The sequence below is a fragment of the Lynx rufus genome, unplaced genomic scaffold, assembly GCF_022079265.1.
Source record: "Lynx rufus isolate CCGP_SWC_20201006 ecotype Redwood Valley unplaced genomic scaffold, mLynRuf1.p SCAF_8, whole genome shotgun sequence".
NCBI classification, from domain to species: domain Eukaryota; kingdom Metazoa; phylum Chordata; class Mammalia; order Carnivora; family Felidae; genus Lynx; species Lynx rufus.
The window spans coordinates 72,944,331-72,957,776 of record NW_025814896.1 but is presented as its reverse complement, the minus strand read 5'-3'; the positions used below and the strand labels follow the sequence as shown (position 1 = coordinate 72,957,776).

Genomic DNA, 13,446 nt, shown 5'->3' with positions numbered 1-13,446 from the left:
TAAGCTTTCTGTTAATTCCTCTGCTGTCTGAAGTTGAGCTTTATGATTTCTCTTTTAATGTCTTACTCAAAAAAAAAAAAAATACTAGTTTTTTAGGGCTAAGAAGGGTCTAACAGTTTGAGTTCCATAAAATAGATTTGTGCAAGGTCCTTTAGTGATAATGTACATGACAGCCTATTATCTTACTTACCATTGAAATAGCATAATTGGGCACATTTGCTTGGAGACAGGTATCCTGTTAAAGATCTTGGGGTGCCTGGGCAGCTCAGTTGATTGAACGTCTGACTTAGGCTCAGGTCATGATTTCACGAGTTCATTTCATGATATATCATGAGTTTGAGCACCACATTGGCCTCTGTGCTGTCCGTGCAGAGCCCGCCTCAGATCCTGCATCAGGTCCTTTGTCCCACCCCCCTTTTCATCCTTCTCCTGCTTGCGCGCTCTCTCTCTCTCAAAAAGAAACATTAAAAAGATAAAAAAAAGATCTTGACTAAAATAGGTCTCCATTATTTATAAATTGCCATAAATATTCAAGTTGTCCCCATTGCCATAAATATTCAAGTTTTACCTCATTTTCCAAACCTCTTGGTTTGGCCCTGTCCCCATTGCCATAAATATTCAAGTTTTACCTCATTTTCCAAACCTCTCCCTTTTTTGTGTGCACTTTGGGGGCACTGAAACTCTCCCAGTACATATAATTTAATTAGGAAATAGAATGGGGAAATTAGGCGCTTTCTACTCTGTCCCAACCCCTCTGTTAAAGAGTTGGTTTGTTTTCTTCATCTTTTAAAGTAAGCATAGGTTTGTTAGTTTTTTTTACCCCGTTCCAAATCCTCTTTTTTTCTACTTATGATGAAATTTCCTTTATTATTTACTTTTTCTGTGTAAGAGAAATTTAAAATGACTGCATTTTAGACTCCCCCCCACCCCCCACAGGATAGATTCTCAAAAATGAAATCACTTGTCAAAGAGTGAATGTTCTTGCCTTGTATTTTACTTGATGATCAAAGACTGTATTTGTATTATTCTCCCTTGTTTATGCACTCTAGTGTCAGGAATCTTCTACTATGTTCCTAGAGCAGATTTCCAATTTTAAAATACCAGTCTTCTAAAAAGTATAAGAGAAATTTCAGGGTTTTAGTAAAGATTGTTTTTCGAATAAAAGGGAAGAGTGGGATAATTATCACCTGCTCTTCCTGAATTCTGATAGTCACTGACCATTAGATTAGATGCATTCCTATTGACATAGGGAAGTAGATTCAGCTGACTGAAATAATGCTAGATCTTGCCAGTTTATGTTCTTTTTCACTGTGAAATATGCATGGAGAGCCATGGTGAGGTGGCAGGGGATTGGGGAAACATGTACCTTTCCTTTATGTGTGTGATTCTGTTAACTTATACTCACTCAAAAGATTCTGCTAGCTACCAGTCTTAAAGCCAACATGTAGTTTATGAATTTGGGAGATTTAATGTATTGTGCCTTTTTATCTGTGATGGAATCTTTTTTTTTTTTTTTTAATTCTGTTTTCAACTGTAGAACGTATCCTGCACTAGAGACTTTAACAGAACCTCACCAGCTCACAGCTACTTTAAGTTGTGTAATTGGAGTAGCCCGCAGTTTGGTATCAGGGGGCAAATGGTTTCCTGAAGGTCCAACACACATGCTACCTCTGTTGATGAGAGCATTGCCTGGGGTGGATCCAAATGACTTCAGTAAATGCATGGTAAGCATATTTATCATTCTGTTTTGTGTCTGAGTTCTAATTGTGTGAGTTGGCATCCTGTTAAGTTTTGTTTAGAACATATAAAATTTGTTAATGCTAAAAGGATTATGTCTGTAGATGCCCAAGTTTAGATCTCTGGATGGTTAGTTGAGCTATATGTCATCCTTCAGAAGTAATGTGCCATAATCTGGATACATTTAATGATCACAGGATTTTTTCAACGCTTGCTATATTTTTACTATTTTCTTTAAGTAGAGATATTAAAAATCAGCATGTGATCATTTGTACTTCCCTTCATCTACACTGATGACAAGGGCATGATAACAGTTGCTGGGTGCAAAATGCCAGATCCCATTTATACACTCCTCTCCTGACTTAGAATTTTGGCTCACCTTCCCTCTTCCCCAATCTGTAGCTTTTGCTTAAGCATTTCCTTTTTATCCTTAATTAATGTTGCATCTTTGGGTGGGGGGCAAAGTTAACTTTTGATTGACAGAGAGTTGGAGAATGTTGTGCTTAAACATAATAAATAACTATGGAAGTAAATTTAATGTAACTTCATTACTAAAGTAACAGCTGCTTAATTATGAGGAATCTTAAAATGTTCAAATCTAAGTAAAAAATTTCCTGGAATATTACTGTGGTATTTCCCTTAAGATAATTTATTTGGGTACTTTTTTATTGTAGCTTATGGTATACTTGTATTTTTGAATTAGAATTACATAATTACTGTTAAATTTTTTGCATCTTCCCACAGATCACATTCCAGTTTATAGCAACATTTTCCACTCTGGTGCCTTTAGTAGATTGTTCATCTGTACTACAAGAAAGAAGTGACCTCACAGAAGTAAGGATGCTTACTGGTTGTAGAAAGATTGTTAACTGAGTTGTAACTTTATGTAAATGCCTAGTAATATTTTTTTTTAATGTTTATTAATTTTTGACAGAGAGAGAGAGACAGAGCATGAGTGGGGGAGAGGCAGAGAGAGGAAAACACAGAATCTGAAGCAGACTCCAGGCTCTGAGCTGTCAGCACAGAGCCCGACGTGGGGCTTGAACTCACGGACCGTGAGATCATGACCTGAGCCCAAGTCAGATGCCCTACCGACTGAACCACCCAGGCACCCTGCATAGTAAAATTTGATAGTTTAAATACCAACAGTTTCAGATTACTATTTTGTGGGGCGCCGGGTGGCTCACGTTGGTTTAGCATCCGACTCCATTTCAGCTCAGATTGTGATCTCATGGTTTGGATTCTATGCCTCTCCCTTTCTTTCTCTGCCCCTATGCCTGCCTGCCTCTCTCTCTCTCTCTCTCTCTCTCTCTCTCTCTCTCAAAATAAATAAACATTAAGATTACTATTTTGTGATTAGAATGATATAAATGGAAGGCCAGGTCATTGGTAAGATAATCTGCAGAGCACCCACCAAATGCTGTAGGTCAAAAATAGGCTATTTTTTTATTTGTTTATTTTTGAGAGAGAGACAGACATTGTGAGTGGGGGAGGGGCAGAGAAAGAGAGGGAGACACAGAATCCGAAGCAGGCTCCAGGCTCTAAACTGTCAGCACAGAGCCAGACAAGGGCCTCAAACCCATGAACCATGAGTTCATGACCTGAGATGAAGTCAGATGCTTAACCGACTGGAGCTACACAGGAGCCCTAGAAAATGGGCTATTTTTGTAAACAACTGACATCTGGAGGTGCATTTCAATTTTTTGTCACTTTTAATTTTCTGTTAAGCAAAGGTAGTGGTGGGTTTTTTAAATTTTGTTTTTGTTTGGTTTTAGCTTAGGAATAAATGTATTGATGGGATTGACATCTAATGAACAGACATTTTTTTCATTACTGACTGATTCTTCTAGAACTATTTTCTTTATTGTAGGCATGTTTCTACTTGAATTTTGTCATTTGAATATTCAAGTCGTAAGATAATTCTTTATACATACACTAGAAGTTTAAAAACTGTAGTTATTGAGAAAGATGGCTATTTGACTTCTATTTTGGGCCCTTATAAAATAATGCTAATTGCTGCTTATTTTGGTTCCCGGAAAGGAGTAGGTTGAGTTTTTCTAAATTGATATGTGGTACTGGTACTGTTTCTCATCGTACTCAGTATAATAATGTAGTGTTAAATCTATTTTGTAGGCCATAATTGAGTTTCATTAGTTCTGAGAAAAAAATCAAAGGCTATTTTTAATTTTTCTCCGCATTGAAATGTCATAGGTGGAACGAGAACTTTGTTCAGCCACAGCTGAATTTGAGGATTTCGTCTTACAATTTATGGACAGGTGAGTATGTGCTCCAGACCCGCTCTCTATTAGACATTGAAAGAAATGACTATCCTGTCCAAACAACTTCAGTCTCTCTGCATAACTACTGTCCTTGGGACCGAGCTTCTGAAGTTATAAAAGGACAAGTGATGTGTGAACCTGCACAAATTGCATAGCTGTCATTCGAATAGTCATGACAATGGAGGGTTATCTAATTATCATCAAAAATGTTAAACTAGTTCTTAGTTGCTAAAATTATCCTTTCTTTGGATTATTTAGATGTTTTGGACTTATAGAAAGTAGCACATTGGAGCAAACAAGAGAAGAGACAGAAACTGAGAAAATGACTCATTTGGAGAGTTTGGTCGAATTAGGTCTGTCTTCTACGTTTAGTACAATCCTCACACAATGTTCCAAAGAAATATTTATGGTAAGAGTCTCATTGCTGCAAAAAATTAAATCCCAATCTTGTTTTCTTTGTTCTTTTAAAAATTGAGCTTCAAGTTACTTTAAATATTATATCATGCCATTTATCCTTGGTTTCATACTAAAATTTGAAAAAGATGAACAGTTGATTCTCATTATATTTGCAAATTTCATATTTGCAAATTCATCTGCTTGCTAGAAAATTTGTTTGTAATCCCAAAATCTGTACTCAGAGTGCTCTTGTGCAGATGTGTAAATTTGGCAAAAATTATGAGTTGCACGTGTTCACGGCTGAGGTTGAATAATGTAACACACTCTGCCTTCTTGTTTCAGCTCTAATACTGTAAACAAGCTTTGTGTCTATTAATTTATTTATTTTAGAGTTTATTTATTTTTGAGAGAGATAGAATGTGAACAAGGGAGGGGCAGAGAGGGAGAATACCAAGGAGGCTTCACGTGGTCAGTGTGCAGAGCCCAACGTAGGGCTCGAACTCAAAAACCATGAGATCATAACCTGAGCCAAAATCAAGAATCGGGTGCTTAACCAGCTCAGCCACCCGGGCACCCTGGCAAGTTTTACGTCTATTTAGTGCCGGGTTTTCACATTTTGTGCTTTTTGTTGGGGATTTTGTGGTTTAAAATGGCCCCCAGGAGTAGTGTTGCAGCACTGTCTACTATTCTGAGTGTAAGAGAGTTATGATGTGCCTCACAGAAAATAACATGTTTTAGATGAGCTTTATTCAGGCATGGGTTACAGTGCCATTGGCTGACTTCACTGTCAGTGAATCAACAATATATATTAAATACACATAAAGCAAAATTATATATTTATCAGTTGATGAAAACCAGAGACTTGTTAGTACTTAATCCTGCATTTCCTCTAGGAACAGTGATTCAGTATTTGCTATATCAGTGCTCAAAGCAACTTTATAGAATATATTACATATAACAAGAATTGACTGCATTTTTTTAATCAATTGAATACTGTTTGGGAGGAAAGTTTTGGAAATTGTTTATGCCATCACATGATAGAAATTAAATCCCAAGTATAAAAATCTGGCAAACTGTAGGGGTGCCTGGTTGGCTCAGTTGGTTTAATGTCTGACTCGGTATCAGCTCAGGTCATGATCTCAGGGTTGAAAGCTACCAGTGCAGAGCCTGCTTGGGAGTCTCTCTTTCTGCCCTTCTCCCTGCTTGCACTCTTTCTCTCTCTCTCTGTCTCAAAATAAATGAATGAACTTAAAAAAAAAAAAAAACCCACAAACTATAATGAATGGGAGTTTGTGTGTCCTCCCAAGATATTCTGTAAACATTCACTTATTCAGTATTGGTTGACACGTTATGTATAGTGTGGTCTTTAAGACCAGACTTTACTTCTGTTCATGTTTCATCTCCCTTCATCTGAGATTATGACTGTTGAATGTATTTATCTTGGGTAAAAGCTAAACTGCTTTACAGATGCATGAAATATTTACTGATATATGTTAGTATAGAAATTAATGTAAATTTTCTCATTTAACCAAAATCTTTTGAAAGGAGTTGTGGATTAACGATCCTGAAAATTGTAAATGTCAAGAGTCCATTCTTTCATTCGACAGTTCTATGATATGATTGTAAAATTGCTTTCTGTGATGTGATTGTAAAAAAGCAGGATTCAAAACCTGCTTCCAGGTCTTTTAGAGTAGAGATAAATATTTATAGTTTGTAGCATTGTCAGAATGACAAAGTCTAAATATTAAGTACTCCAAAAACTTCCCTTTGTTGTGTTGGATTAGCCAGCAAGATAATTTGCATTTGCTTCCAACAGCTGTAGTTTTGTGTTTAATATTTCTGTAGGAAATAAAATCTTGTGTCTGAAATGTTTTGTTCACGTTAGGGTTTTGTGCAAAGATTGTTCATAGATCTTGATGTTATATTGAATTATTTTTGTAATTCAGATGGTTAAATTTCCTACGTGGTTTTTTTTATAGTCTGAATCTCATTTTTCTTTTATGGTTCATAAGATGTTTAGTTTTCTTAAAAATGCTCATAAGACATTTTCATTTCTTACATATCTTAATAGGTCGCCCTTCAGAAAGTTTTTAATTTTTCTATTTCACATATATTTGAAACAAGAGTAGCAGGCCGCATGGTGGCCGACATGTGCCGTGCTGCTGTAAAGGTGAGTTTGGTTTTTTTTTTGGATGAATTAATGCATCAGTAACCAGCAGGTTTATATGGTTACTTATTTTTAGACATGTTTGTTATAACTTAAAATATATCGTTCTTTCAGTAGCAGCTTACAACCCTTATTTGCCTCTGAAAATAGTGTTAGGGTATACTTTGTGAGTGTTGAATATTCGTGGCCTTCCAGAAAACTTACTTATACAAATTTGTTTTCAGTGCTGCCCAGAGGAGTCTTTGAAGTTATTTGTTCCTCACTGCTGCAGTGTTATAACTCAGCTTACAATGAGTAAGTCATAAGGTTACTATTCTGTATTTGCAATTTTAGGTGAATTTTTTTTTTTTTTTTTTTTTTTTTTTTTGGTTTCTAGAACTCTGTTGATGAAAACAGATTCTGTAAGCTAAGCAATAATTAAATTAAATCTTGTAGTTTGGGACAGGGATTACTCAAATTAAGGTATCATCCAGGTGACATCTTAGAAATTTTACTTTGTTAAATTAGTATTTTCATATATACAAGAACCATTCAGAGGTTGCCATAAAAAAATATCAGTTATTTTGTGAGAACTGGAGGAGCAGGAGTCCTGACTGATGTGTTTATTTTCTTGCAAATTGAGTTTTTACCTTTTCTGGAGCAAGTTCAGCCACATGAGGAAGGAATGAAAAGTCTCTCAAAAAGAGAGTCTTCTCAGCTGTTAGAGACACTAAAGACAAATATTGAAAAATGATGCATTTAAGTTGGATACATGGTTCTCTTTCCTTGATACTGTTTTGCCATTTTTAGATGATGATGTGTTAAATGAAGAAGAGCTAGATAAGGAGTTGCTGTGGAATCTTCAACTTTTGTCTGAGGTATTGTAAGTCTTTGGATTAAGGAAATAGTAGTATGTAAATGTTGGCTTCGTTTTAGAATGTCAATTTTTTTTAATTGACATAAAAATATGAAAAATCTTAAGTTTTAGAAATTTCTTGATATGGCTACAAAATGAGATAATGTCATTTTCTTGTTATCAAAAGAGTGATATTGGTTGATGACTTTACATGTGCAGCACTCTGCTTTTTACTGATTAATTCTGATATTACTAACTTTCATTTGGGCAATTCTTTTTTTTTTTTCTTCCCCCTGTCTACATTCTAAATTTGGCTCTCAGTGAGACTTCATTTTCCTTTATGGGTTAGTTCACTGGGTAGCGAACAGAGAACTACAATTAAGTTTTGTCTCTTTGAGGAGATAGACCTTTTTTTTTCCTTATGAATTATATCTACATTTAATTAATTTTCTAATTAGTTCTCATTAATATATAAGGAAAGCATATACATACATACATATATGTATGTAAAACTAGTTTGTTTGCAGATTTCTTATTGTTTCTAATCAGTTATCAGTAGATTTTACATCTTTAAAATTTTTTTTTTAGTTAATATATGTATTATTTAATTTACATCCAAGTTAGTTAGCATATAGTGCAACAATATTTCAGGAGTAGATTCTTTAATGCCCCTTACCCATTTAGCCCATGTCCCCGCCACAACCCCTTCAGTAACCCTCTGTTTGTTCTCTATATTTAAAAAAAAAATTTGTTTTAATGTTTATTTATATTTGAGAGAGAGAGAATCCGAAGCAGGCTCCAGCTCTTAGATCAGCACAGAGCCTGATGTGGGGCTTGAACTCACAAGCTGTGAGATCTTGACCTGAGCTGAAGTCGGACACCTAACCGATTGAGCCACCCAGGTGCCCTGTTCTCTATATTTAAGAGTCTCTTATGTTTTATCCCCCTCCCTGTTTTTATATTATTTTTGCTTCCCTTCCCTTATGTTCATCTGTTTAGTATCTTAAATTCCTCATATGAGTGAAGTCATATATTTGTCTTTATCTGACTAATTTCACTTAGCATAATACCCTCCAGTTCTATCCACGTAGTTGCAAGTGGCAAGATTCCATTCTTTTTGATTGCCGAGTAATACTCGTGTGTGTGTGTGTGTGTGTGTGTGTGGGCGTGTGGGCGCGCGTGTGTGTGTGTGTGCGCGCGCGCGTGCACACCCCCCACATCTTCTTTGTCCATTCATCCATCGATGGACATTTGGGCTCTTTGCATCCTTTGGATATTGTCGATAGCGCTGCATTGGGGTGTATATGTTCCCCTTTGAAACAGCGCACCTGTATCCCATGGATAAATACAATTGCAGTTGCTGGGTCGTAGGGTAGTTCTATTTTTATTTGAGGAACTGAAGAAATAAACTGTTTGGGAAAGGATGGTACTATGGTACATGAGAGCCTGAATTCAGAGAATGTGTTTTGATCTTAAAAAAGCATTGTTAGCTGCTATTTTGATATTTGCATTTTACTGGTCCCATATGATTTTCCCTTTTCCTATTTTTCTGATCTTTTTGTAAAGTAGCATACGTTAATGTTTAAAATAACATACATATATGTTTCCATAGGGGAATAATATAGGTGTTTTGCCAATTTTCACCCTTATGTGTTTTTCATGTAATAAACTTTACTTCTGGGGTGCCTGGGTGGCTTAGTCAGTTGAGCTTCTGACTTCGGCTCAGGTCATGATCTCAGGGTCTGTGAGTTCGAGCCCCGCGTCAGGCTCTGTGCTGACAGCTCAGAGCCTAGAGCCTGCTTCAGATTCTGTGTCTCCCTCTCTCTCTGACCCTCCCGCACTCGTGCTCTGTCTTTCTCTGTCTCAAAAATAAATAAACTTTACTTCTCTAGACCAAAAAAAAAAAAAAAAAAAAAAGAATTGTTAGAATATACTTAAAATGACAGTCCTAAAATGAATTAAAGTCATTTGAAGAGACACTGTTACTATTTTAGGCTACTTTAGTAGCTAAACATTGTGTCCATTGCATTAATTATGGATTCTTAATCTTTTCACCAAAATGTCTTGAACTATTTTCTTCCTCTTTTAGATTACTCGAGTGGATGGGAAGAAATTGCTTCTTTATAGGGAGCAACTTGTAAAGATTCTCCAAAGAACCCTGCACCTGACCTGTAAGCAGGGTTACACTCTGTCTTGTAACCTTCTACACCACCTTCTTCGCTCTACGACACTCATCTACCCTACAGAGTACTGCAGTGTGCCAGGTGGCTTCGACAAGCCTCCTTCTGAATACTTTCCTATAAAGGCAGGTGTTGTCAGTAATCAAGATTTCAAGTACATACATATTGGGCTATTTTTCTAAGGATTCAAAGTGTGGGAGTTTTTCTTGTGTATAAAGGTATCACTTCTTTATCTTTAAAGTAGATTATTAAGTTTATTATTGGAATTTTTAAACTTGGAAAGTGCAACATAGCCCTGGAACGGCCTAGTTTTCTTCTTTTTTGTTTGTATATGAAGTGAGTTGGTATGCTATTTGTAACCTCTATATTCCATATAATTTTATTGAGGAACTCAGTAGACTCACAGAAACTCACTATTGCTCTTAGAGTTGAGTGGCTCTTCAGGGAGACCTTTTTCTGGAGTGATAATGAAGGGGGGTAAGATGTTTTCATGCCCTTTTTTGTACATTTTTTGCTACCTTAGGTTTGGATTACTTCCACATTTTCTGGAAGACCTTTTATGTTACATGTGTATATTCTTTTTTCAACTTCTCAACTTGCTGAACAAATGCTATTTTTTTCTAGGACTGGGGTAAACCAGGGGACTTGTGGAATCTGGGCATCCAGTGGCATGTTCCTTCTTCAGAGGAAGTGGCTTTTGCATTCTATCTGTTGGACTCTTTTCTTCAACCTGAGCTCATCAAACTCCAGCACTGTGGTGATGGCGAACTTGAAATGTCTAGGTTAGTTTTCTTTCATAACCAGGAACTGTTACATAGTTGCAGACTAAAATCTTTGTGCTTTTCCTTTCTCTGTAGCGTACCCGAATGATTTATTTTCAGTGTGTGTTTATATCTGCCATAAATGCAATTAGAGAACTATTTAATATAGAGCAGTATAACAAATTCCTTCATGATTTTTAAACCTGTTAAATAGAAAATCTTGGTTTTTTTTTTCTAGTTTGCTTTTTGTGACTTCTACTTAGCAGTTTAGCTTGAGCATTTTTTGGGAAGTGTATGGAAATGCCTATTTTTCTAGATTCAGATTAGATGTTTTTTTAGTTTTTTTTCTGTAATTCATATTATTGACATTAACATTACTTAGTGAAATATCTGAGATGTTTTTCATTTCCAAGAGGCTTTAACAAGGAACAATTATTTAAGATCATTAGACTTTTATAGTTTAAATCTTTGAAAGTTCCTAAAATAATATTAAGAAAGTTACTATGTGTCAAATACCAGGAAATTTTAATAAGCAAATTCAGTAGGAATGGAGAAGGAAAGAAGTACAATTGATGACTGAACTGCTTTTTGGAGTAAATGTTTAGCTAGTCCATTTTTGAAAGATGAACTATGTTGGGAGATCTTCTGTAACACTGTTTTCCCTTTTTGTTAGTGGTAGTGATCTTTGGGTGAATAGGTGATTGCATTCAGAATTGATTCACAAAGGGTAATCACTTGTTGTTACTTGTGATTATTTAGAGCTTGTTTAATTGTAAGCAGGTCTGTATTACCAGTAAATACTTATTTCATTACCTTGTATTATTAAGTGGGCCTTAAGACATTTTTTTACCTTAATATTGTATATCCCCACTTAAGGTTCTTGTACTCCACCCTAGACTCTAGAAGGCCTCTTGTTAGAAGGGGATTTGGAGTCTTCTAAAATATGAGGATACCTTTTGTCTTTTCCAGAGATGATATTCTACAGAGTCTGACTATAGTGCACAACTGTTTAATTGGGTCAGGAAACCTCCTCCCTCCACTGAAAGGAGAGCCAGTTACTAACTTGTAAGTAAAAATAACCACTTTACATATTTTGCTGTTTTGACATTTGGCATGATTTTAAGTCTTAGTCAAATAACGAGTCACTGGTTTTGTTATTGGTGTTGTTTCTGTATCACTTGAACCGTTTTGTCATTGTTAGGCCAAAAATACCTGAGGCAGAATTTAGGTCTATAAACTTTAAGGCTTTATTCAGTTTTTCATGTGATACCATTGTAGGATAATTTTCATTGTTAATCGGTTTAAAAATATTGATACTAAGTTCATCCTGTAGTTTCTGAGTTAAGATAAAATGCTCTTTAAAAAAAAATTCCTTTTTTTGGTCAGCAATCACTGTTCATTAAGGATTTTACTGGAAAAATCTGCGTGTTTTTACATAAAAATTTGTTGAGTGTTATTTTGAGCTTTTAAATTCTACTAAGTTGCTTTTCTGATTTTAAGTGCTTTTCAGACTATAACTATTGTGAATGAATGTCTTTATTTAGTCCATTGTTAGTGCAACCATGTAAGTTGAAAAAATTGAGTTTAAATGAAATCAGCAATAACTGATTAATAGAAAATAATAGAAAAATAACTCTAGCTCAGTTATTAAGTAGATAGATGCTAGTTTCAGATCTAGTGTCATTATACTGCCTTAGATCATTTTTTCTCAACATCAACATCTCCTTGCTGAGCAAGTTCATGAAAATCCCATAAAAACAAGTAAGTAACCCCTGCCCCTCAAAAAACACAAAGGGAGGAATTTGTTGATTTGCAACAAAATTCTTAAACACTTCAAGGAGTGGTTGGCTTGCTTGTGTTTCACATATTTTGTATAATCATTGCTTGGAGTCCTGCTTTCTCATGATTCCCATTTAATTTCCTTTAAAAACTGTTCCTAGGCATTGAACTTTAGATTGCTAATTAGATTTAAGAGGGAGAAGTAGGGTCATCTCAGGTAAGGAAATGTGTTTTAAGTTTGTCTAGGAATTTGCTGAGTTCTTTTAAAGCACTTTTGGTTTTCATCAGTATTATAGTTTGATCTAAGGGCAGTTTTACCAAAATTCATTTTTGTTAAGAGAGATTGATTTTAAACAGTATTTAAAAATGAGAGACCTATGGAAATGGTTTTGATTTTCCTGATGATCTTAGCAGTATGTAATATAGTAAGAATTTAACTCTTTTGGCATGCTAAAAACCTACTTCATATATAACAGATTTATTACATCAGTAAATTGAGTTCTTCTATAACATGTTGACTTTGAGAAATATGGTAGTTTAATCCAATAATTTATCTAAGAGCAAAAGCATGTATCTTCTGTATATATGATTAGCAGATTTTTAGTATTGAGTTATCCTGAGGATGCACTGCTGAAGGGTCCAGTCAGGAGACTGACAGGTTTCTGTGCAGTTCATATCAGTATGCACATGTGCCATGTGCACTGTGACAGGGAATCGAAGGAAGGTCTTTATCCTTTGAACTAAGTGCACATCAGGACAGAAGTTCCATATTTTGGTTATGATAAAACCAATTAGGTTTGTATATAATGAAATGCATTTTCAATAAAGAGAAGAATACCATGTTGTTAACATTTTATGAATGCCATGGAATAGAAATAAGTAGACTGTTTGCCTATATTATTAGACATGATAAGCCTTAAAATGGATCTTGAGCATCTTTGTAGGTTTTTCCCAGAAAAATTGAGAAGGAAAGATAATTAAACTAGAAAGTTTTGTGTTTCAGAATTTTCACTTTCAGAGTGAAATTTTAATACCCTAAAAGATAATGAAGTAATAAAAAATTTATATTTAGTATAAATATGAAATGTTTTCTGGTATATTTAATAATACTTAATGAAATAAAATACAGAACGAAACTTAATTTGTTTTAATCATTGAGTGATATACATTTTTAGGTCCCTTTATATATATACGTAATAGTTACATACATATATGTAGGCAGGGATAATGATTATACAAAGTAGAATCAAAGATTAATGAGCAGCCCTTGGCCTTTGAATTGCCAGAAGAGGGGGTTTATAAAGTCTTATAA

General features: G+C 35.1%; 1 protein-coding gene across 3 annotated transcripts in view; it reads left to right on the top strand.

Annotated features, from left to right (window-relative positions):
* Positions 1-13,446, top strand: part of PSME4 (proteasome activator subunit 4) — a 103,994-nt gene that overhangs the window by 40,876 nt on the left and 49,672 nt on the right. For all 3 annotated transcript variants that reach the window (XM_047069964.1, XM_047069962.1, XM_047069965.1), the window contains exons 11-20: positions 1,538-1,724; positions 2,482-2,571; positions 3,949-4,013; positions 4,275-4,425; positions 6,484-6,582; positions 6,804-6,873; positions 7,369-7,436; positions 9,504-9,719; positions 10,219-10,376; positions 11,325-11,420. In XM_047069964.1, coding sequence (XP_046925920.1) covers positions 1,538-1,724; positions 2,482-2,571; positions 3,949-4,013; positions 4,275-4,425; positions 6,484-6,582; positions 6,804-6,873; positions 7,369-7,436; positions 9,504-9,719; positions 10,219-10,376; positions 11,325-11,420 — 1,200 coding nt within the window. The remainder of the gene's footprint in view (positions 1-1,537; positions 1,725-2,481; positions 2,572-3,948; positions 4,014-4,274; positions 4,426-6,483; positions 6,583-6,803; positions 6,874-7,368; positions 7,437-9,503; positions 9,720-10,218; positions 10,377-11,324; positions 11,421-13,446) is intronic.